General features: G+C 46.8%; 2 protein-coding genes across 2 annotated transcripts; one reads left to right on the top strand and one right to left on the bottom strand.

Moving 5' to 3' along the window:
* The first annotated feature begins 635 nt into the window (after positions 1-635).
* On the top strand, positions 636-2368 carry LOC135373404 (uncharacterized). Its single transcript, XM_064606615.1, has 8 exons — positions 636-989; positions 1057-1197; positions 1265-1405; positions 1473-1628; positions 1696-1851; positions 1919-2074; positions 2142-2297; positions 2343-2368. The coding sequence occupies exons 1-8, from the start codon at positions 899-901 to the stop codon at positions 2366-2368; spliced, it is 1023 nt and encodes a 340-aa protein (XP_064462685.1). The 5' UTR covers positions 636-898.
* Positions 2369-17034: 14666 nt separating this feature from the next.
* On the bottom strand, positions 17035-17676 carry LOC135373403 (uncharacterized). The gene has a single exon (XM_064606614.1). The coding sequence runs from the start codon at positions 17674-17676 to the stop codon at positions 17035-17037; it is 642 nt and encodes a 213-aa protein (XP_064462684.1).
* Positions 17677-25095: the final 7419 nt, after the last annotated feature.

The raw sequence follows: 25095 nt of genomic DNA, 5'->3' as shown, positions 1-25095 counted from the left end.
TGCAAGTCCGTGGAGTATGGCCGAGATAATGAGCCGATTGCGATTTCAAGACTGGAAGAAAAGATGAAAATTGAAGTACGTCCGTGTGGTCTGTTTGTTGGTCAGGAACATCCGTTTCTCGCTGCTACGCCTGATGGCCTTGTTGGTGACGATACTGTCATCGAGGTGAAATGTCCGTACTCCGCACGGTCCCTCTCTCCCTTGGAGGCTGTCAAAGCCAAGAAGATCCTGTACTGTCGCGCAGGGGCCGATGACAGCATCGTGTTGAAAGTGAACAGTGATTATTATCAAGTTCAAGGTCAACTCCATATCACACAGCGACAGTTTTGTCTGTTTGTTGTCTTCGCAGGGAATGAAATATCCGTTCAGCGTATAGTTCGGGATGACACTTTTTGGGAAGAAAAAATGTTGGGACCGCTCACGAAGTTCTTTGAGAACTGTCTTCTTCCAGAGTTGGTTGACCCCCGTCAGGGTCGGGGGATGCAGATCAGGGACCCGGTCTACATCACTGAAGCTCAGCTCGCAAGAGACGAAAGGAAGAGGAAAGGCACAGAGGAACCACTGCAGGAGTTGAACCCAGCGAAAAAGAAGACGAAGCAAAACAAATGAGAACAGCATAGAAGCCGTCATCTGTGTCCCTTCTGGCAGCAGCTCCGATCTCCGGTTCTTCAAATCAGAGATAACCGGTCCACGTGCTGATGCTATATACGTGTGATCTGGTTGTCTCTTGTTGGGTTTTCTGCTCCTTTCTACGACGCTCAGCGCGCAACCGTTGAACATACGCGAACGTGAAGTTTCGTCTGTTCCTGCATTCAATTTCTCAATTAGTACTCCGCACGCTCTCCAATTTGCTTCCGCCTCGGTGCACTGTTTCCCTGGGCACCCGATCCACGTGCTGATGCTATATACGTGTGATCGCGTTGTCTCATGCTGTTGGCTTTTGTGCTTCTCACCAAGGCGCCCTGTGAATGCGGACACTTCACAAAAAAGTAAGCTTATTATTCTGATTATGCGATGTGCACGTGAACTAAAAGCTGATTCTGCTAAATTTTGCAGGTAAACTTCGGACCAGGGTGCTTTCGTTTTCACCGCATGGTCAGTGCCGCGCAAGGATAAGTTCATCTCTGGCTGGCTCATGTCGTTGGCTTTTCTGCTGCTGGTCAGGACGCACTGTGCATCCGGTCACTACCGAAAAAAGTAAGTTTGTTATTCTGATTATGCGATGTGCACGTGAAATAAAAGCTGATTCTGCTAAATTTTGCAGGTAAACTTCGGACCAGGGGGCTTTCGTTTTCACCGCATGGTCAGTGCCGCGCAAGGATAAGTTCATCTCTGGCTGGCTCATGTCGTTGGCTTTTCTGCTGCTGGTCAGGACGCACTGTGCATACGGTCACTTCCGAAAAAAGTAAGTTTATTATTCTGATTATGCGATGTGCACGTGAACTAAAAGCTGATTCTGCTAAATTTTGCAGGTAAACGAAAGCACCCTGGTCATAGGACCAGGGTGCTTTCGTTTTCACCGCATGGTCAGTGCCGCGCAAGGATAAGTTCATCTCTGGCTGGCTCATGTCGCTGGCTTTTCTGCTGCTGGTCAGGACGCACTGTGCATACGGTCACTTCCGAAAAAAGTAAGTTTATTATTCTGATTATGCGATGTGCACGTGAACTAAAAGCTGATTCTGCTAAATTTTGCAGGTAAACGAAAGCACCCTGGTCATAGGACCAGGGTGCTTTCGTTTTCACCGCATGGTCAGTGCCGCGCAAGGATAAGTTCATCTCTGGCTGGCTCATGTCGCTGGCTTTTCTGCTGCTGGTCAGGACGCACTGTGCATACGGTCACTTCCGAAAAAAGTAAGTTTATTATTCTGATTATGCGATGTGCACGTGAACTAAAAGCTGATTCTGCTAAATTTTGCAGGTAAACGAAAGCACCCTGGTCATAGGACCAGGGTGCTTTCGTTTTCACCGCATGGTCAGTGCCGCGCAAGGATAAGTTCATCTCTGGCTGGCTCATGTCGCTGGCTTTTCTGCTGCTGGTCAGGACGCACTGTGCATACGGTCACTTCCGAAAAAAGTAAGTTTATTATTCTGATTATGCGATGTGCACGTGAAATAAAAGCTGATTCTGCTAAATTTTGCAGGTAAACGAAAGCACCCTGGTCATAGGACCAGGGTGCTTTCGTTTTCACCGCATGGTCAGTGCCGCGCAAGGATAAGTTCATCTCTGGCTGGCTCATGTCGCTGGCTTTTCTGCTGCTGGTCAGGACGCACTGTGCATACGGTCACTTCCGAAAAAAGTAAGTTTATTATTCTGATTATGCGATGTGCACGTGAAATAAAAGCTGATTCTGCTAAATTTTGCAGGTAAACGAAAGCACCCTGGTCATAGGACCAGGGTGCTTTCGTTTTCACCGCATGGTCAGTGCCGCGGAAGGATAAGTTCATCTCTGGCTGGCTCATGTCGCTGGCTTTTCTGCTGCTGGTCAGGACGCACTGTGCATGCGGTCACTTCCGAAAAAAGTAAGTTTATTATTCTGATTATGCGATGTGCACGTGAACTAAAAGCTGATTCTGCTAAATTTTGCAGGTAAACAAGACCACCCTGGTCGTAAGACAGAACTGCATGAACGATCACTGGAAATAAAAAGTTCAGCAGCCAAAGAGCGCAGTCATTTTCTTTTTGTAAGCTAGAATGCATGTACCTCCGCGAAACCGTACATCGCATAGCATGTACGGGTCATTACTTTGACGCTATGCCCTCCTTTATTTTCTCACGGATGTCGGAAAGCACGTCGTCAGTTACACGGGTTTTATTTTTATTACCTCTTCGTCAACCATGGGTGATAAATGGATAGAGAGCCTTCACTTGAAGAGATTAAGCCATTAATTTTTATTAGCTTCTCAGTTATGAGCTTTATGCAACTGACTCACCGGTAGCTTTTCGCTGCCTTATTTGCCGAAACAAAGTTGTCCGACTTTTTTTCGTCGCTCTGTCTACTCTTTTCACTATAACATATGAAGCTGACCTATCACACCCCCAGTGATAGCATTGAAAGTGGTATTTGCTTTAGAAATACCTCGAGAACTTTCACCTGCATATTATGGGAAAGAGAATGGATTGGGTTTCAGATAGCCAGATAACTGACTTTAATAAATAGGGTTATAACTATACTGTACATGGAGCACATTACAACAAAATTACACTAAGAACATAGAGCTTCGCTTGTCAATTGCAGACGCAGAACACAGAATACCCAACCATCGCAACTGGGCGATTCCACGCGAAATGATCAAGCGGATCTGCTCGGCCCCCACAAAACGATCCCAAATTTTTACGAAAATTTTTTAGCAGTCTCTAATAGTGCAAAACAGCACACCACGAAACATTTCTTCCCAAATCTCAATGTGGCGGGTGCTACACACGAGCAAAGTTCGCAGCGCTGGCGAAAACCGTGCCTAGCGTGAACGGCAACTGCGGCTCATTGGAAGCACCTAGAACTGTGCGGATTTCTTTTTCGCATAGAGGAAACTATGCTCTACACAGCGTCCAAATCCCGGTTGTCGTGCTGCAATCGGTGCAGGTATACAAAGGCCGGAAGTTTCGCAATTTTCCTCCTTACTTCGCGATTTTTCGGGGGAAAATCAAACCATTAAATTTTAATGAATATTTTTTCCTGCCAAGGCCCCAAGGAATACTTCCAACAGAAAAATCGCCAGACACGTAACTTTCATAGCCATTGCAGGAAAAAAAGAGGAAGTATGCGATTTTTCCAAAATTCGCTACAATCGAGCGCAAAACACGCAATGAGGAGGTCGGAAGAGACGCCTGAAGCCAACGCAGTTTTATAGAACGAGCCTTCTTCTACAACATATTAAAAAATCTCGAGGGTGTTTTTTCGTATACAGGAGAAAATATTTTGGCGGGTGCCGAATTTTCAGTTGCTCAGCTCATCATCGCCGCTCGTCCCTGCGCCAAACATATCTTCCGACGCTTCTAGATGTTCGGAACAAACACGCGCACAGGACCAAGCGAATCGACGGGATAGTCCGAACTGCAAGGACGAGCCCAATACCGAGAATAGCAGGCTGAGTCATTACATGCCAACTTGTGCCCGCTTCTCAAAGGCCGGCAGGAAAAAGAATAGCCCCGGTGTAGTGGAATTAGCGCCCTTCCCCTTTTTTTTCCTGGGAAAGGGAAGCTCGGATAGTATACTGAAATAAGGGTCACACTTGGCGGATAAATACCTTCTGGACGTAAAGCCCGCGTCGTGGCAGCACCGGGCGGCAGAAAAAGTTGTCCCGAGGAAGCGCTGTACATACACTCAGATATTTTCACTTATCTCTTGAACGGCTGACTTTACACGCGAGATTGCGGTACCAAAACGTTCAGGACACATTTTAGAAGAAAATGGATTGAGCAAATGTCGCCTAGGATGATTTCTTTTTCTGCTATTCGCTTCAGGAGTCCAAGGTCAATTTTTGGCTATTTTCCAGACGTTCTACAACGTCTCAACGAAAAATCCAAGCGAAAATTGGAAATTTGAAGAATCCATTTTCTTATAATTGTTAAAAGCTATCAAATGAGGCCGATATTGTTAAGATCGGACGAGTATTTATCGAGAAAAATTGAAAAGTTTGCCCCATAGAAAATACATGGGGCCGCGACGGGTGATATCCCCTCTTAAAGGTTGAAGACGCGCAGCCATTTCGGATCGTTGGGATCGTCGAATGTGGATGTTGTATTTCACGCGCGACCAGCCGCCGTACGATTAGCTGGAAGCTAACACCGGCCGCGTTTTGAAGGGCATGAGTCCCCCAGAGCAAGGCAGTCCCGAGCATTGCCCGAGCCCAGAGCTGCGTCGGCCTGCAGTGTGATAGCATTAGATTCCTCCTCACGAAAAAAACTCGTCCTCCGTCATTTAATTCCCCGTTGGTTCAGACGGCTCTCCTCGCCGGCGCGTAGCCGACAGCTGGCCACTCCGCCGCGTGGAATTGCGCTATGCCAGTGGAAGAGAGGCGCAAAGGGAAGCCCAACGAAAATACATGTAATGAATGAATGATGGGAGTTGAGTTGAAGGCATCTAGAAAGAAAATAGCAAAACTTTATCGAAAATTAGCCGCACTTTCTGTTGCATTGCCAACACGTAATTCGTTAATTGTCCTTAAATTTTTGTGTTACACCAAAATAGAAAACGTGATAGTGATAAAAGTGTATTGACTCGTAGATGACTGGCTCACTCTGGGAGGGGCGGTGCACAACCCCCATCTCCATCATCACGTATCGTGTTGGTGTTGACTCGGGCTTCACGGGGCATGAACAGTGTGGTGTTGGTAGGTATGGTACACCTTCCCAAAAGCGGATTTTGGGTCAGGAACCTCCTCGTCATTTAGCACTGGGCGAACACGCCTGAGTGAAGGAATTCCTATCGCGGGCCTAGGCTCAGCTACGCCCAAAAACACACGCCTGCGTCGATTCCTACCATCAGTACTCAAAAGACCACAGGTCGTTGGTTACTGTACCCTGGGGGTCATTATTAACTGGATTGCCTTCCCGAAATCACGAAGTGATAGGATGTGATATATTTATTGTTCGTTTTTACTTTGTTTTCACGTGAATGCGTGTACCTATATGCGTTCAATATGATGGCGAAGAAAAAGAACTTCGCGACATAATTTGGCAAGCTTGAAGCGGGTCGTGCTTGAAGACTCAGCTAGAGGTCCACGAGAAAGGTGCCGTCCAATCGACAGAATAACGTTAACTGCGTTCAAAGAACTGCACCTGGTGTTCCCTCGGTGCGGTGAGGGGAAGTGATTGAAACAAAACGGCTACTCCTCTCGTTCTGAGAAGAGGACGCCGCTAGTGCGTGTGCAGATTTCAGACAAGGTCACATTAATTCGCGTAGAATGCGAAACGGCGCTTCGCTCAATTTCAAATCCATGCATCTTGTGAGGGAGCTTGGCGAAATCCACGCGCAAATCCGCTGAAAAAGGGGCGATTCAATCCAAATCATTCGTGGAAAATACGATTGAATCCAAATCCCAATCATGCCTGGAATATGCGATTGAATCCAAATCCAAATCATTGGTGGAAAATGCGATTGAATCCAAATCCTGCCCATATTTTTTTGGGCAAATCAAATCCGCCAGCCCTCCGGTAGATTTAAATCCGGATTTAAATCAAATTCGTGGATTCAAATCCGCAACACTGCTGCTCACTTCTAAATGAGAGAAATTAAAGAAGATTCACTGTAGCAACATGCATAACAACATGATCCTATAGTGCTCCGGAGACTGTCCCATTTTTGTCCCACACAATCACTAGGATCATCTCTGGAGTCTAATTTAACACTTTTCTAACAAATTCAGGATCCTTTGGGGATATTCCCAGGATGTCATTTCTGTCCTACAGTGACATCCTCAGGATGAGTTGGGGATGTCAACGAGTTCTTGGGGATACTGGTGATAGGCGATTGTTGCGAATATCGAATTTATGGCCGGAGAATCTCTCTCTCATGGTTTCAGAGGCCTCCCCACTGTATTGGACATTGCATATGTAGCAGAATATTAAATAACATACATTGGATGAATTACAATGGAAGGATTGGTGTATTGGGCAGGTATAAATGGCAACACTACTAAACAAGTCTAAGCATGCGAGAGAAAAGGTCTAACCGCTACTGCTAAACAGCACGGAGAAAACAGTACACATCGGGGAAAAATCTTAGGGTCGACCGGTTAGGCCTAACCACAGCGTCACAACACTACGCAGCTACCATAAGGCGGGAACCACTAGGCACACAACGCTAAACATGCGACAACACGAACAAAAGGCTTGCTCACTGCTAAACAAGTCTAAACATGGGCGTACGGGGAATATCTGTTACGGCAAACATGCGAGAAAAGGAGCGCGGTCAAACAACGCACAAACATCGGCAAATCACTCACCCCCGCGGCGACTGCGGAGCGTCCGAGCGCACGTCTGCACTCCACGAGATCCAGCGAGCGAGTCCTAGCGCCCTTTGCGCCTGCCCGCCCGCAAAGCCGCGGGCGGTTTTGCTCTCTGCTCCTTCCGTTGCGCGCGCGCGCTCCTAGCGGCGACGGGTGGCTTCTCTGTTTCGGTTTCGCTCTCGTTCCTTCGCGCGTGTTTATTTGTATAAAGGCAGCGCTGCGCTCGCGTCATCAATATGTGAAAATATTCAGGTACCACTCGTTACAAAATTGATCCCGCACCCACGCTTCTTGGGAAGAAGTGGAGTGATTCAACAATGAAAGTCCCCGCAACCACCTCGTCATCACTGCTTTTCGCTACGTGATAGACATGGTATGCCTTGGCAATATAGGAGAGATCTCGCCGGGCCGCTGCAGGAGATGGTGCGTCTGATCTACGCCAGAAGAACGTCTGTATAGCGGTTCCGGACGGACCCCTGGGACTGATGAGCGGATTTGTGAGCTTGGCCAACGCAGAACTACGTCGCTGCAGACATCGTGGACCTTCTCACTCGTGCCATCGCTCATATTAAGCACGCCCTACGGAAGCAGCGACATTTGCAAGCAGTCTACATCGCAAACTTTGTCACCGATTTATTGAAATACAGTTTGCTTATCGAAATGCAACGCATTAAACAGTCCCAATAACTTTGACGAGACTCTGTGTTTTTTTTTCACTGAAACATCTTTATTGAATACATACAAAGGAATTGGTCGATATATGCCTGTACTTTGTTTCAGGTTAATCGATTCACAAGGACGTTCGTGGGTCTCTCTTGTCCGATGCTGCACAAGGAGGGGTCGTACTGCTATACAGGCAGGTAGTTGGGCTATCGGGGAGGTTGCTGGAAGGTTCCTGTGTTTCATGACATGCGGTGACAGCGGCTATCGTTTCCTGAAAAACAATGTCATACATAAAGTACACTCGCTCAGAGCAGAGCCGGTCAACTTACATTTTGCTCCACGAAACGGCTCGCGTCGTGGATGGATGCCCCTCGTGGGCTTTCGATCTATCGTCGTAGAACCAGAGTGGCTCCTCCTCCTCCTCGCATTGCACTGGCGCCGCCTGTACTTTGGACCCCGCGCCATGTCTTACTCGATGCCATTGTGATATCGCATATGACGCCGACGATGACAACCAAACAAAAAATGAAAGAAGGATTTAATTTAACCCCAATTTGAAATAATTCTCCCTCTAGGAACTCCTTAATTTTGCATAATCAACATGGACTCTAATGAAATTCGTGTTATGGACGAATTCTCCCCCCGTTTTGAAATAATCTAACGAAAAATGAAAGAAGGAGTTCAATTTTGAATAAAGCCAGATTAAAATGTACCCCCAAATCTTCCTCATTACGCCTAATCAGAATTCATGTTTCCCATGAACTCTCTCACCCCTTCCCAATTTTGACTGGTGCGGGGGACACCTCCCAGTTCCCCATTAGGCTGAATCAGAATTCATGTTCTTCATGAACTCGCGCCCTTCCCAATTATGAATAGTGCGGGTGATGCTCCTCCAAATTTTGAACGTCGCGAAGCCTAATCGGACCTCATGTTAGGCATGAGGTCCCTACCCCTCCCCCCCAATTTGAAATAATTCTCCCAAATGAACTTACGAGATAGAGAAAAAGAGGCATTACTCAAACAACGATCTAAACACAAAAATGCACTTACCTCCTGTGCAAGCAGAGCCAACATTTCGGTGCCATCGTCGACAGCATCTTTAACTGCGGATTATGCCACGCTCGATTTTATACGCAGGATCTGCGGTTTGCTGTTCTTCTATTGTATTGGGGTAGAGAGAGAAAGAAAGAGAGAGAGTCGCGTGATGTAAAAGACAATATGCATTTATTGCCCTTCGCGTTTACATGGAATGTTCTCGGTTGTGCTCTTCCATAAGAACCCTGGGATCCAGTCTAGTAATAAAGTACCAGAATAAAGATTCTACGAACAAAAACCGCTATAGAAAAACACTCATGGTATTTGACTAGCCATCCAGCGTTCAGCGAGTTCTCTCCAACCCGCTGCACTCACCCTGTTCCACTGGTGCACCAGGGAGTAGAGGAGGTGCTCCGCTGCGCCAAAGCTTAAAGGGACAGTGCCTTCTAGCGGTAAAGTCTACTCCTCTAAGCTTCGGGGCACTCTAAAAAAAAGCTCTCCCTCTAGTCCCCGCTGCACGGCGATTTCTCGCCACTCCGTGGTGTAGCACGCCATGAGCACTTCTGTCGTAACTGTCTCTATGTCCTCTTCGCCTACAATGGCGAACGTTTGCAAAAACGACTCCATATCCAAGCGGGGTACGTCACTCCCCGAACAGTTTATCAGCTGGAACAACAGCTGCACAATGTGCATTACAGTGAAACCTGCAGAGAAACGCTAGGTATTAGAAAGGAACTGTTTCTAAACAAGAAGAGATAGAGAAACACTTACCAAATAGTGGGCGAATGTGGACCAGGAGGTCCAAATTGTCTGGAACGTGTGCAGCATTGTCTCGACGGTCTTGATACGGGGATAGTACAGGGTTCTCACGCTCGCACTAACTCCATTTACGTGATATCCATCGATTACGTAAATCCATCACTTTGCTTCTGTGACAAGATGCCGCCTTTTGTTCCTCCAATATCGTGCGACGAGGAGGGGGAAACACAGGGGTTCGAGACGAGACACGTTCAATGACTACAAAGACAGAGAGGAACTGCTGGCACATCCTGTGTAGCCGTCCCAGACAAGAAGACCCAGAGTGGGATTCGAACCTCCTACACTGGACGCGATACACTAACTACTAGACTAGTTCGTGCTGCATGACGTTTTGGTATTGCGGGGTTCGTGTCTAAACACGTCAAAACATGTTCAAACACGTCGAAACATGTCCAAACACGTTCAAGGACGTCATAGAGAGTGAGAGGAAAAGCTTTACTATAAATGTCGAAGCGAACGTTTGATCGTCATTCTCGTGCCATCATGCTCAGCTTGATAGATCCTCATCAGTAATACCCATGACGTCATCATCGTCGTGATGTTTGAAGAGTTTCGTTTACAGTTTACAACACTTTCGCTGCGCGTGAAGCTGTTTTTTTCCGCCTTACATAGTTCGGGAGATTTGCAGCGCCCGCTTTTTCTGCACCAACTGCGGTGGATTGTGGTCTAAAGGTACGTTTCCTCATTATTTTTAATACGTTCTATAACCGGCCACACTTTTTCAGAGCAAAAGCATTGGACAGACCGATTGATTCGCCTGTTTCTCGGCTGTCGGATGGTACCGTTCGACCTACGTTGCGAAGGACTTCGACTATTGAAGGAAGATGGAGAAGGTGGACCATCAGTGTCAGTCTGTGAGTCAAGAAGATTGTACGTGTGTGTGTGGTGTTTGAGATAAAAACACGTGTTTCTCACACTCGTTTCGTGCAGATTACGAATGGCTACTGACGGGAGATCTACCCCTGGTCCTATCCTTCAAGCTTCCTCCGAATGCCTTCTTTTTGCGAATCGGCGATCAGCTGACCATCTGTCGTTGCGGTGGACTCTAGTCGAGAAACGCCAGCCATTGGCTAGACTCGAGTCTTCGTCCGTATTTGGGCTGTCTTCCCGGCTATGAAACCAAAGCTGGAGGCTAACTCATGTATAACCTCTCACGATAAATAAAAAAAAGGTTGTGCGTACTCTCATTCCGTCTCAGTCATGACACCCGAGCAGAGGTTTGCAACCTTAGTGCAAACGCGAATGTATCGAGACTTGCTGCGATTATGCGATTATATTCACGGCGATGGCTGCGAGGGTGACTTTCGCTTGATTCCCTAGACGATACCCTTACGTCTGTTCACCGTCAGTGGGAAGATTGCAAAGAAAATGAAGCGCTTCGCAGATTACAAGCTCGAGCTGTCGGAAAGGTATAGACGAGGAGAGGCAGTCGGTCCGTGTCTCATCAACGCGGGTTTCCACCGACCTATCGTCCGTCACTACTGGCTTCTTCACACATCCCTCGACGTCACGGTGACCGGCGACGAGCGTCGGGTCAGCATGTTGGAAGATCGTCTCGCAAGCGTCTTGTGTATGCCGTGAAAAAGATAGACTATTTTATGAAACGAGTTCGCTCACGAGGAGACGTTTTATTGTTTCGTCATTCGCTACGAGGTTACAGGAAAACATGGATACACAATTTTTCAAGCTGTAGCGTTTCGACATGCGTCTGGCTACGTAGATACAAAAAAGCCCACAGTAAGGCGAGAACGGCGATTGAATACACTTGTCGTTATACTCGCCCACTAGTAAATTCTTTCGAAGGTTTGCTTCGATGGGGGGAGTCCATAACTGTCGAAAAACACGGAAAAACACGTCGTAGTTTTTCAGGTAGAGCACCCAGTGCTGGCAGCGCTTTCTTCGCTCTTCCATATTGATGATTAAATAGCCGGGCTTGCGTAAGACGTAGTCTTCGTAGGAAGCGCAAATGCCTCTCAGCATGGAGGAAGCGAGGGGTTCAGGGACACGAGTTCCAAGATGTCGCTCTCGTACATCTTTTCTATGGGAAGGTGACCGTACGGTCCTTGTCGACGCACATGAGCTTGGGACACTCGGAAATCAAGAGGACGGTGACCGCGTGTGGAAGGGCTTTAGCGAAGCGTAATCGCAGGCGAACGTTTCCTTTTCGCCACTCGTTCAAATGCGAAGGACAAGAACACTTGTCCACGTCCAAGTTGAAGTAGAGAAAGAACCCGTTTGGTTTACATCGGTCGTAGCTGTACTCGAAATGTTTTTCACCCAGTTCTTGCAAGAAGTTAAAGTAGGGAATTTTGACAAGGTCGTTCTTAAAGTCGTACTCGGCTCGCACTTGCTGGCCGTCCACGGAGAGCATCGAATGAGACAGGTCGTAATGGCGGAATTTGTAGGGGTTCGATTGGATGTCGCCAAGGAAGTCGGACGTGGCGACCAGGGCGACGCATAATTTGGAAGGCAGCCTTTCAGGGTAAACGTTTTCAAAGTGAGCGTCCAAGCTCCCGGCACTCAAACTCCGCACTCTGGTTTCCAATCCGCGTAACACGTAGATGGCTGACGGGGTCTGAAGCCGCCGCTCGTATTCCAAAAACAGGGAAGGTGCCAGCGTCACCTTTTTCAAGTGCAAAGTAATCTCTTTAATGTCCACCTCATAATTGTACGTTTTCTTGTCGTTGGGGGCTGATATAAGTTTAAATTCGTCGTTGTTTAACAGGAATACGACGCGAATTTCGACGGCAGGTACCATCAGGCGCGGCTGTTGAAACAGGTCGGTATTGATCTGACCTACCAGGTTCAAGTATTTCCAACCCTTCGTCACTTCGTAACGTTGTTTCGGGCCGCGAGACGAGACGTCGTAATCGCTTTTTAAATGTTCGTCGTCCTCGACAAAGAGTCCAGCCGCGTGCACGGTTTCTTGAGCGATGGGCGTGAAATGAAGTAGGACGTCCAAAATACTCCTGTAGGCGTACAACTCTTCGGAACTGACGAGCTTGTTGTTCGCATAAACAGTGACCGTCTTAAACATGCTGCTCAACAGATGGTTTGTTGGGAAAGCGACATCTTTCTCGTCCATTTCTTCCCCGTCCTCGCGCCCTTTGCAAATTTTGAATAGAAAATTTGATCACTCTATTATTTACCCTGTTGACTGGATAAAAGAGTTGGTACAACATATCTTTAACGCCGTATTGAATAGAAAGGGGTTCGAATATCATCACTTCACTCGTCAGACAGAGCGGCGACCGTTGCGACTGTTTTTTTGTCTTTCGTTGACGTTATGATGGACGGAGCGCACAGCGGATGTGTGACCCTCACGGCGAACCAAAGATGTCTGCAGGGGCGTCGTGTGTCGACACCTTTTGTTGTCTTTTGCGACGTTTCTTTCCATTGTTGTTGTTTCCAGAGCCCTCCACGGAATCCAGCACGTCTCTCCCCGTTGGTATGCCCGATATTCCTTCGCCGTCGGCCAAATTCCCCGCCAAGCGCTTCAACGTTCTGTTGGCGATCGGTTTTATTTGTTGCCAGATGGGAACGATAAACTTGGATATGTTGCTCAACACACCGCCCCCTCTTTGGATAAGGGGTCCTGTGTACACGGGCATTATTTTGGGGGAATTACAGTACATATTTTAAACGCAACGTTAAATTGGTTCAACCTTTGGACCGCAACGGTAAACGTCTTCCCGTTTCGTCCGCGAGAACGATCGTCACTGAGGGAATTTCGAATTGAGACAGGTTAAAATACTGGATGTTATCTAACGTGTACGTGACGACGTGCTTGTCTTTCTCATAATAAAAGGGTAGTATTTTTAATATCGTTTTTTCCCGCTCCCCACGTACGTGGGTTCCACGATCTCCGTGTAGACGATTATGTTGTGAAACGGGGGATCCAGGAGTACCTCGACGGAGCTCGTGGCATCCTTCTCCGTGAACAGGGTACGCGATTCGAAGCCCAAAAGCACGGCCAGGCACTCGGAAAGTCTTAAGGTGGTGGTGCCCTAGGAAAGCCGAATTTTACATTTCTCTTCTGTTCCGTCGAAGCCGAATCGCGCGCGTTCGCCTACGCGCTGGTTAATCGCATCCAGAAGTCCTTGCGGTGTTGCATAATAGCGGGGAGGCAGATGTACTTACAAAGATCGACGGATTTTCGTCTTGATCGTGAAAGAAAATTGGCGCGCTACGGGAAGAGAGACGCGTAGTGTTTCTCTGTGTCCCTCGACGGGTGTGAGCTGTAGCAGTTTGACAAAGGGTTCCGATACGTGCAAGCCTTTCGGAGTTTTCAGAGAGTAGACGTTATCCGCGAATTCTAGCGAGGTGTGCAGCTTGTGCGTCTGGAAGTACTTGTTCAGTGTGTTACGTAGGGACGTGGTTTCCGAATTCAAGGTGACGTTGCCGAAAGCGACGGGCGCAGCGTGCTCCAATAAGACGGAGGTGGCTTCACGTTCGCTCAATTTGGGAGGCTTTACCGCACGACCTGCTTCGCGCGATGCTAGCGAGGCGTCGAGCGCCCATGCGAGCCGAGGGTCGAATTCCACGGCCTTCACGTCTACGGGTAAGATGAAGTCGTAACGCGATTTATTGTACGTGAAAGAAACGGTAAATTCCGAAAGGGCTTTTCCCAAATCCCTCTCGAGATCCGCGGTGACGCGAAAAGTTCTCCCGACTTTGACCGTGTCCTCGAAAGAAACCTCGATTTTCACATCTTGCCTTTCGTACACGATATTTAATAAATCGTTGCTTATGCTGAGATCCATCAGACCGACTTTATAGCGATTCGAGAGCTGAAGCGGGCTGTCGAAAGCTGCCGTGAAGGCGTTGAGTATATTCGAGGGAAACTTATCTATGGTGGCGTTCGACAGGAGGTGGACGTAAATGTCTGACGTCATTTCCCAACCTTGGCCACGTCGGTGCTCGGAACCCAACCGTCATGTTCTTTATCGTAACTGAACCAGCGAACCAAGGAGAAGCTCAGACCGTTCACTTTCTTCTTTCTGAGCACTTTCGTTACTGGCCAAGGCTGATTGGCGTCTCTGGTTACGACGAGTACCTCCTCGGGGTAGAAAGATCTGTCCACTTCCTTACCCCGATAATCTTCAAGGTGCACGCCGGGAGGGGAGGTGTCTCTCAGGCGGGAGACGGTGAAAATCTGAGGCGACGAACTCCCTTCAGAGCACTTATGAAAACCTTTTCTGTGTAGTAGGACCCTCACTTTATCCCCCACTTTGAGCTTTTTCACAGAGGGTATGACGGGCTTCCCATTTATCTTATTGAACAGCTCCAATTCGTTTTCGGGCGTCACTTCGGACGGGCTGATGCCCAACGTCCTGTGTTTGGTGTTGTTGTAGTCGCGCACGATCTTGAGAAGCGCGGAAACGAAGTGATATTTTCCGGTTACTCTAAAGTAGCGGAGTATTCTGTCGCGTAAAGTGCGTATGACCCGTTCTGCCTGCGATGCCTTGCTTATGGGAGCGAAAGTGGAATACATGTGGACCTTCTTTCGTGACAGGTAGTCCTTGACGATCTTGTTGTAGAATCCCCCCCCTCTGTCGCAAAAGATGCGTGTAGGCGCGTTACCTCCCTGAAAAAGTCTTATCATGGCCCTTTTCAATTCGGTGGGGCGTTTCGTCTTTAGCGGGAGGCTGCGCAGAAAGCCAGAGAGGGAATCGATCGCCACGAGAATGTAGCAGTAGCCACCGTTGAACCTCTTGTATTTGAAACGTTGGCGAGATCCATTTGCCACACGTCATTGATCTTGAGCGCGATGATGCGTCTCCAATTAAACTTTCTTCTCACTGGATAGTGTAGCGTGTAGGCGTCCAGATTTCTGAGAATGGCGAGAGCCTTGTTTTTGCTCATGTGATGCGCTTTTCTATAGCAGTCCACTTCCCCCAAAGCACCCTCTGGTTTCTCATATCCCTCCATAAGTCGTCCACGCAATGGAGGCTTGCTGCTGCTGCTGTTGAGGCTTGCAACATTTGGGTAGAGAAATCAGGTGCAATAGTTTCGAGACTTTGGGGAGCCACGAAAGTTTCTTTCCCGTCTTACGTTAATAATTGACGAGTTCGTAGACGGAGGAGTGCCTGATGGGCTTGCCTGACACGGAGACACAACCCTCGCGATCCCAGGAAATAACCTTCTTTAATTTTGAGACGACCCTCTCCGCTTCCTCTTCGTCGACCTCTGGAGAGAGGAGCGAATAGTCAAAGTCATTTGTAGCGTCGGACGCCTTGTTTTTATTGTCGTAGGGGTCGAATCCGTACTGCTCGAGTACATAGAGCGATACACGTACGTACATGATATACGTACGTATAGTTTACATAGAGCCCTGTTCGATCGAGCCCTGTGAAGTGTCGCAAATCACGGTGGCCGTCGCCCCGGGGAGGTAAACATCCTGAAGCTTGAGGCTGCTGGACGCGGGCTTCGTGAGCAGTACGGCCAGCTCCTCATGAGATGACTGAGCAGTGACAAGGAGGTCCAGAGACAGAACGGCTGAACACTGCGCTTTAGTGGGTGTGATCAGGGTGGATATTCTACTGAGAGCATCGGCCACGGGGTTGCTGACGCCGCACACGTGCGGTATGTCAGTGGTGAATTCTGAGATGAAGGCCAGGTGCCGGATTTCTCGAGGTGTATATCCGGTACCAGAAGATGAGAGAGCATGAGTAAGTTGCTTGTGATCCGTATATATGGTGAATGATCGTCCTTCCAAGAAGTGCTGGAAGTGCTTCACTGCTAGGAATATGGCCAGGAGCTCGCGTCCAAACGTGCTATAGCGCGTCTCTGCAGGTTTGAACTTGCGCGAGAAGAAAGCGATGGGCTGCCAAGCAGAAGAAACTCGCTGCTGCAGGACGGCGCCGGCAGCACTGCTCGAAGCGTCCACCATGATGCAAGTAGGTGCATCGTGCCAGGGATGGACAAGAAGAGTGGCGGCGTTGATGTCTTGCCGGATTTTGTCGAAGGCGCGATAGAGTCGTCGGACCACGGTAGCGTGGCGGCGTCGCGTTTTCAGGAAGAGAGTAGAGCTTCCAACGGGGCCAGTGTGGCAGCACAAGATCGTATAAAGCGCCGATAGAAGTTGGCGAAACCGAGGAAACGTCTCAACTGTTTGACGGACGTGGGACGGGGGAAATTCTTGATGGCGGCGACTTTAGAAGGCAGAGGAAGGATGCCGTGCTGGTTAACGCAGTGACCCAGGAAGTCAAGCTCTGGGACGCCAAATTCACTTTTAGCGGCGTTGATTACAATGCCGTAATATTGTAGGCAAGCGAAGAGGGTTCGTAAGTGCTCGGCGTGCTCTTCTGGGGTGGCGCTGAACCAGAATATCGTCCATGTAGGCATAGATGAAAGGGAGGCCAAAGGTGAGAGAGTTAATAAACCGTTGAAATGTCTGGGTTGCATTACGCAAGCCGAACGGCATAAGCAGGAACTTGTAGAGGCGAAAGGGTGTAATGGGGATGGCAGTCTTCGGAATATCGTCTTCCACCATGGGTATTTGGTGGTAGGCGCGCACCAGGTCAATTTTAGAGAAAACGGTGGCACCTTTGATGTTAGCGGTGAAGTCTAAGATGTTAGGGATGGGTATCGGTCGGGCACCGTTGCAGGGTTTAAGGCACGGTAATCACCGCAAGGGCGCCAGTCTCCCGTCTTCTTGGGCACCATATGGAGTGGGGATGGCCAGCTGCTGCTTGACGGTCGGATAATGCCAAGCTCGAGCATGTGCTCGAATTCAGCCTTAGCGATGGATAAGTTTTCGGGAGCCAAGCGACGCGGGCGAAAGTGAACGGGCGGGCCTTGAGTGACAACGTGATGTACGACGTCGTGCTTGACCGGGCGAGTCCAGTCGGGCGGCTTGGTGACCTCAGGGAAGTCTTCCAGAATATGGGAGTAGGGCGACGCCGGTGCACAGCAAGAAAGGCAGTGGCAGGGTGGAACGCGAGGCCGGATGCCGTGAACGTGAAGATGGGTGGTGGCGTCGATAAGGCGTTTTCGAGCGACGTCAATGAGGAGTCGGAAGTGCGTCAGAAAGTCAGGACCAATCATGGCCTGGGAGACAACGGCCACATGAAAAATCCATCGGAAGTCTCGTCGTAGGCCCAGGTTCAAAGTGAGGGACTGCTGGCCAAATACCGGAATGGTGGTGGAATTTGCAGCGCGTAAGATGAAACACGGTTGTCGGCTGCGATGGGCTTTGCTAGCGGGCATAACGCTGACATCGGCACCGGTATCTATGAGAAAGAAAGAAAGTGTCTATGAGAAATGGCGTGGAACGTCAAACGTCTGGGTCACCAATTGTTGGAATTAGAGGAGAGAGAAAGTAGTAGTCCGTTGGTGTCGGTTACCACATTCCAATCGGCGCGACGATGTTTACTTACTCGAGCCACAGAGCAGGTGCTGGTCGTTCATTGGTCGTGAAGTCAGCCGGTTGTCTCCAGGGCCACACTGTTTTTCCACTAATGCTCAACTGGACAAGGTCCACCTGAAGCAATGGAGTCGCGGTATGACGTCATCAGCTAGGCATGCACCTGCGTGGCTCAAGGACGCGTATGCTCTAGACAGGGCACCTGTTATTTATTGAATCACTGTCGCAAGATTATTTTCTTTTGTTCTACTATAACGATTGCATAGGAAACTATTGCAGAAAAACACCATGCATGAAAGCTGTCATGTAAGAGCATGTCAGCGCATGTTTGTCAGACAAAAAAAGGGAAAAAAGCGAAGAGAAACACTTGAACAAAGCAAAAAAAACAGCATCAAACTATTTCTAAACACACACACTCCCCTTATTCAAAAACGGTGCTCGTCATAAATCCGTCCAGGACAATCCAAACCGTCCTCCAGTTTTCTATTGCTACACTTTTTTTCCAGTAACGGTCAATGCATTGCTACAGCTACCTGAAACACTGCGTGACGCATCACATCCTGTCTGAAGAAGACAGCGGCAAAGACAAAGACTCCTATCATTTATTGAATCGCAAAATTATTTCCTTTGTCCTACTCCCCTAGTGAAAATGTATCTGAGAGGCCTCTCAGGATTTTTTAAGAGGTCTGAGAGGACCTTTTAAGAAATTCTGAGAGGTCTGAGAGGACCTCTCAAGCAGTCCTAAGAGATCTGAGAGGACCTTCTGCGAAATTCTGAGGGGTCTGAGAGGACCTCTCAAGCAGTCCTAAGAGGTCTGAGAGGACCTTTTAAGAAATATTGAAAGGTCTGATAGGACCCTTTAGCACTTCTGAAGGGTCTGACAGGTCCTTTCAAGAAATCTTGAGAGGTCTGGTAGGACCTTTCAGGCAGCACAGAGGGGTCTGACAGGACCTCTTAGAGAAAATCTGGAAGACGTTGTATAATCATTCATGTAGCCCTGAGAGGTTTGCGGGGACCTCTCAGACAGCTTTGCGACAGTGCGTCGTGCAACACCTCCCAGAGCAAGTTGCTACGTGTTTTCCGCGCCGCGGAACATGCTACCTCGTCCGCTTTAGAAAATAGATCGCAAGATTTCACGTGTTTGTGCATTATTCCTTCAAGGAACACGTGCCGTGATAACCTTGTATTGCCTTGCCCCCTTGAAGCTATTGTTCTTGCAATCCGTGCATTATTGCACTGCACGTAAGTGGAAGCGTTTCGGCCAGTCGCCAGCGGTTGAATCAGTCTGTTTTGAAACGTTGAAGTGTGAGGACGTCGGCCGCGGATCTCAAGTAATTTGCGTTTTGTCTTCGGGATTGTAACTGTTTTTGAGGTATGTAGACGATGTCTCAAATATGCTTTTGTGATTGACAGCCATTCCTCTTCACTTTAGGCTTTTACTACTGTTCGCAGACACGCATTATGAGCGCCGATAGGAAGATTACCAACCACGTAACGTTACCAACGGCGGTGGGTGCCAAACGGTGTGTTATATATTTCGATGCCTACACACTGACTTACACTGACATTTTGAAGTTGTATTTCTTACAGATGAATCTCGTACGAAGTGACAGGTGGTGAGAACACAAGGGGGTGAGAACCCAATCTCTCCAGTTAGTTGGTGGCTTACGCAAGCAAGGGAAACTAGACGGTGCATCGCAAGTCCCGAAGTATACGTAAAACAGATGAATTGATCACCGAGAAGCAGAGTTCCTCAAGAATATTTTTCATCGCCGCTGTACGGACATTGTGAATATGTGTCCCATGAGTTCACGCTTTGTGGAATACGACAGTATGTGTTAATGATGACTCGTACGCTTTCGTAGACATGTAAGTGCTAAATCTAGTTTCTGTTGGTGCAATTTACCGTTTCGTGTAGTTTCTTGCGAGCGATCCTTCAACAAATATTAGATATTCACAATTCTGTAAGACATTTGAAATAACTGTTACATAATGAGAGGGGTGCACGGCATTCAACCGGACAGGATGTTTAACCCTCTTGTTTTTGTGCAGGCCTTGTGTCTGGCGACTTGAACTACAAGCTTCAATAGTATCACTCCTCTGGAAAACGTTTCGGATGTAACGCTCAATGATTATCTGCTGATACCTGACATAGAAACGTGTAACATCATCACGTGTTCGACAACAGAGCCTGAGCTTCTGTGTAACACCGCCAGATGAATTACATCATCGAAACCCTTAAGAGAGCAGCGTCTTTCTACCCACTCCAGAGGGGTGCACGGCATTCAACCGGACAGGATGTTTAACCCTCTTGTTTTTGTGCAGGTGAGAAAAAAATGTTGTCGTGGTTGTTTCAGGAGTAACGATGTATGCATCGTGGTTTTGCCGTGCACCCAACAGATTGTAGAAATGTGTTCAAAGTGTTGGAATGTTATCAAGTCATTTCTACTGCTGTTATCTGGTGATGTTGAATTGAATCCCGGTCCATCTACTGATCAGTTGCTGACAGAAATATTGAAAAACCAAAAACGGGATGCTGAAGTAATTGCGCTGATAAAGACTGACCAAAACGTAATAAAGGACTTTATGTCCGAAACGTCCTCTCAGATCAAAGCCCTTCAGTCTCAGGTTCAAAAAGTGGAACACCTAGTTGAAGAAGTCAATAATCACACAGACAAGATATCTCAGCTTGAAATAACTGTCAGACAGCTTAGTAGCAAGATAGACGATCTTGAGGACAGGTCTCGACGAAATAACTTGTTAATTTTCGGAATGCAAGAGACGGACGACGAAACACCCACAACCCTTCATGAAAAAATAACGAAACTGTTCCACGAAGTACTCGAAATCCAAGTCAAACAATAGAACGTTTGCATAGAGTTGGAAGACATGTGTCACACAGACATCGAGCAATAATACTGAGAGTAAGTGATTACAGAGAAAAAATCAATGTCTTGAAAAATTGTCGAAAATTGAAAGGTACTGGTTTCTCTATTTCTGAAGATTTCTGTAAGCGGACAAGAGAGGTTCGTGGTAAACTCTGGGAATCAGCAAGGAATGAACGATCTCAGGGAAAACCTGTGCGTTTAATGTACAACAAGCTATTTGTAAATGGTGTCATGTACCAATGGGATCCGATCAACGCCTGTAGGCGTCAAGTATCAACCCAGTCTACTATCTCTTCCAACCAGAACGTCGTGGAGGGGCTAAGCGAACAGTCTAGTGAATCAGCCACATCCGGTGTGGCTGCTATCCGAAGTCTAGAGCAGCCACGAACAGGGCTCGTTCCAAACAGAGAACCATATAGCGACACTGCAAGTCCGTCTCAAAGATGTGCGGTATTTCCCTACTCACCCTAAACGCTCGTAGTTTGAAAAACAAAGTAGACGTTTTCCACGCTCTCTTGTCTGCAGTTAGCCCTGATATTGTAATTGGTACTGAATCCTGGTTAGACTGGACTATAAGTGATCCCGAAATATTTCCGTCTGGTTACATTGTATATCGGAAGGACAGGAATAATCATGGAGGGGGAGTATTCATTTGTGTGCGAAACAGTATTCAGTCAGTAGAAATGCATCTGCGTGATGATCTTTGCGAATCTGTATGGTGCCGCCTAATACTAAAGGATACGTCTGTGGCAATTTGTTCCTTCTACCGTCCACCAAACAGTAGCCACGAACCCATAGTAAAATTGTACCAACAAATATCGTCGATATCTGACGAGAAATTAATAATTTCAGGAGACTTCAACCTTCCCGACTATAGATGGGATAGGACAGGCCACGTTCGTTTAAATAATTCACTCTTGTATCGTACTTTTGATGATGTGCTCTCTGACTACTGTTTGAAGCAATTTGTTTTAGTGCCAACACGTGGTCGTAGCATTTTAGATTTACTCCTGTGTAATCAGAGTGAAATAATCTCATCTGTTTCAATTATACCCGGTATTTCTGACCATGAATGTATAATCGCTAATTTAGACATTCCTTACAATATTACAAATGTTCAAAGCGGAAGAGAGGTTTTTATGTACACTAGGGCCGATTTTGATGCAATCAATACGTCCCTTTCTGCTAATTTTTCAAGGTTTGAATCAATGAGCGAAAGTTTAGAAATCGATTGTTTATGGAATGAATTTAAACACATGATATTGACTTTGGTTCGGCGACATGTACCGACAGCAAACGTTAAGCCTAAAACAAAGTGTGACAAGCCTTATTTTACAAAGGAAATTAAAAGCTTAATCAGAACGAAAAGCAGAGCTCTTGCAGCACACAAAAAGAACAGTACATTAGAAAACTACAATAGAATAAAAAAGCTATCCAAGCGCCTTCGTCATGCTATTCGAAAGGCCAAGCAGACTTATTTTCGGAAGTTGAAATCTAGGATAAGATACAGTAGTAAAGAATTATGGAAATACGTAAAGTCTATTAATAAGGTACCTGTTGGTATTCCTGTGATTAAATCTAATGACCAGCTCATAACAGATGACGCTGAAAAATGCCGAGTTCTGAATGACTATTTTAAGTCTGTGTTTCGTTGTCATGGGGGTGCTATACAACCCCCTCTGTTTGATGCGACCGTACATTTTCCTATGCCTCCTGTATTGCTATCTAAGCAAGGTATTGTTAATCAACTCCGTAATCTGAACACAAAAAAAAGTGTAGGACCTGATAAGATTTCACCTGTTGTATTGAGGGCTTGTTCCGATATCATAGCTGATTATCTCTTTGTACTGTTTAACCGATCGTTGAGCTCAGGTAAGGTTCCTTCTGAATGGAAACTGGCCAATGTTGTTGCAATTTTCAAGTCAGGAGACAAGAAATGTTCAGAGAACTACAGACCAGTTTCTCTTCTATGCATACGTGGTAAAATCATGGAGCACATTATCTATTCCAGTATTATCAGACACTTAACGGACAACGATTTCTTTTCTCCGGCCCAGCATGGATTTCGTAAAAATTATTCGTGCACCACACAACTGATATCCTTCTATCATGACCTCGCCTCAAATTTCGATATGCATGTTCGAACGGATTGTGTCTTTTTGGATTTCCGTAAGGCATTCGACACTGTTGATCATACTCTTTTATACCACAAATTAACGTTTTTGAAGTTGGATCCTCTTCTACTCTCCCGGCTCGGGAATTATTTGATCAATAGAGAACAGCGCGTTCTATTAAACGGGGCCGCGTCATCTACAACTTCCGTCACATCGGGTGTTCCACAGGGTTCAGTTTTAGGGCCGCTATTGTTTTTAATCTATATTAATGATTTAGTTAATACTGTTGATTCATGTATTCGGTTATTTGCAGATGACTGCGTAATTTATAGAATTATAGAATCTGAGGACGATTGTAGGGTACTTCAGAATGACCTGACCAAAATCGAACTATGGTGCAAAAATTGGGGTATGACCTTAAACACGTCTAAATGTAAATGTGTTGCTTTTTCCTCCAACAATTACAGACTCTCTTACCAATTAAATAACACGACTCTTGATACCGTAGACGATTATACATATCTGGGCGTTACTTTAAGTAAGGACTTAAAATGGGACAAACATATAAACAGAATTGCAAGCAGGGCCTGTAAAACATTGGGTTTTGTTAAGAGGAATTTCAAAAGGGCTCCTAGAGATATTAAAGAAACTGTTTACAACTCATATGTTCGACCGTCCTTAGAATATTGTAGCGCGGTGTGGGATCCCACTGAAATAAATCTTCGGAAAAAACTTGAAAAACTACAAAACCAAGCGGCTAGATTTGTTTGTAATAATTACTCTCCTCAGGTTAGATCAGCATATCTGAGATCCATGCTGGGATGGCCTTCACTAGAATGCCGTAGGAGGCAATCTCGATTAAAACTTTTTTATCACATATATCACGGACATACAGGCATTCCTCGAGGGCATTATCTTTTCCCACCGAGTTCCATTTCAGAACGTGTAGACCATGAGTATAAGGTTGAACCCTATCGTTTTCATATGTCCATTTTTAGAAATTCTTTTTTTCCTAAAACAGTTGAGGAATGGAATAGACTTCCACGAGATCTTGTTTCTTCCCCAAGTGCCACTTTTGGTGAAAAGTTATGCATGTACGTGTTAGAGTAATTGAACTTTTTGTGATTGTGTTGTTAAGTTGTCTCCTCTCCCCTACACAATGCCACTTAGGTGGAGCAGTAGGGTAGTGTAAATAAATAAATAATCAGATAGCAGTGTGCATGCCTTGAGTGTATCTGTACAATCGAAGGAACTCAATATATGTGGAGTTTTGTGACATGTACTTGTCTGTATCTATGTCTGGTGTATCATAGCACTGTATGATTATACCAATCCGACGACAGGTGCAGCGTAGACGGCGAAATTGAACATTGATGTTCCGATGACAGATCTGGGCATTAGCTTCTGAGAGGTCCTGTCAATCTGAGAGGTCCTCTCAACCTGAGAGGTCAGCCTGAGAGGTCCTCTCAGTCCCATAACATATTAGACCTGAGAGGCCTCTCAGATACATTTTCACTAGGGCCTTAATGATATTCATTCTTGCATTAAAATTCAAAAAAGAACCGTGCATATTAGCGATTTTCACCGCAAAGTCTCATCATGGTCATTAGAATCACAACACCAGTAAACTACCACTGCTTTTTAAAATAATAACCCAGCAAACCGAAATCCATACCTGCGATGAACGCCGAACCACGCATTGGGGCGATGCGTTCGTTCTCTCTAGGAATGCCAATCCCCGAAAAAACTTCGAAAAACGCACAACTTGGCCACCCGAGTAACGTCCCTGCAAGCCTCCCGTGGATCACCCGAGCGATCAAGCTGGGATGATACGGCGTGCGTCTTTTGAGGTATTGCAGTGAAGCATGCGTGCAGCCGAGAGACCGCGGTAGCTCCTCCTCCCGCTACCCGCCCACTGCCGGGGCTCATTATTTCCTTTATTCTACTATAATGATTGCATAGGGAACTATTGCAGAAAAACAGCATGTTACATGAGAGGAGATTGTAGGAATTAAGCATTTCATTCGCAAAGTCTTACTAAATGAGACTTGCGAAAGAACAAAATAATGGTTCAGCAAGACATGTCCATCCCATCCGAGAGCCAGGCAGTTAACTGAATAATGACTCTTTGTTCCTCCTGAATAAAGTCACACACCTGTCCCCCTTGCGGTGACTCTCTGACCTAAATGAATCGCAAAACAATTAAGAATAGCACTACTCCCATTGAAGGAAGCACTATCGACATCGTCAAGAATATGTT

Source organism: Ornithodoros turicata, unplaced genomic scaffold, assembly GCF_037126465.1.
Source record: "Ornithodoros turicata isolate Travis unplaced genomic scaffold, ASM3712646v1 Chromosome24, whole genome shotgun sequence".
Taxonomy (NCBI): domain Eukaryota; kingdom Metazoa; phylum Arthropoda; class Arachnida; order Ixodida; family Argasidae; genus Ornithodoros; species Ornithodoros turicata.
Note: the sequence above shows the minus strand (reverse complement) of the source record. Positions and strands in the feature narration are given on the sequence as shown.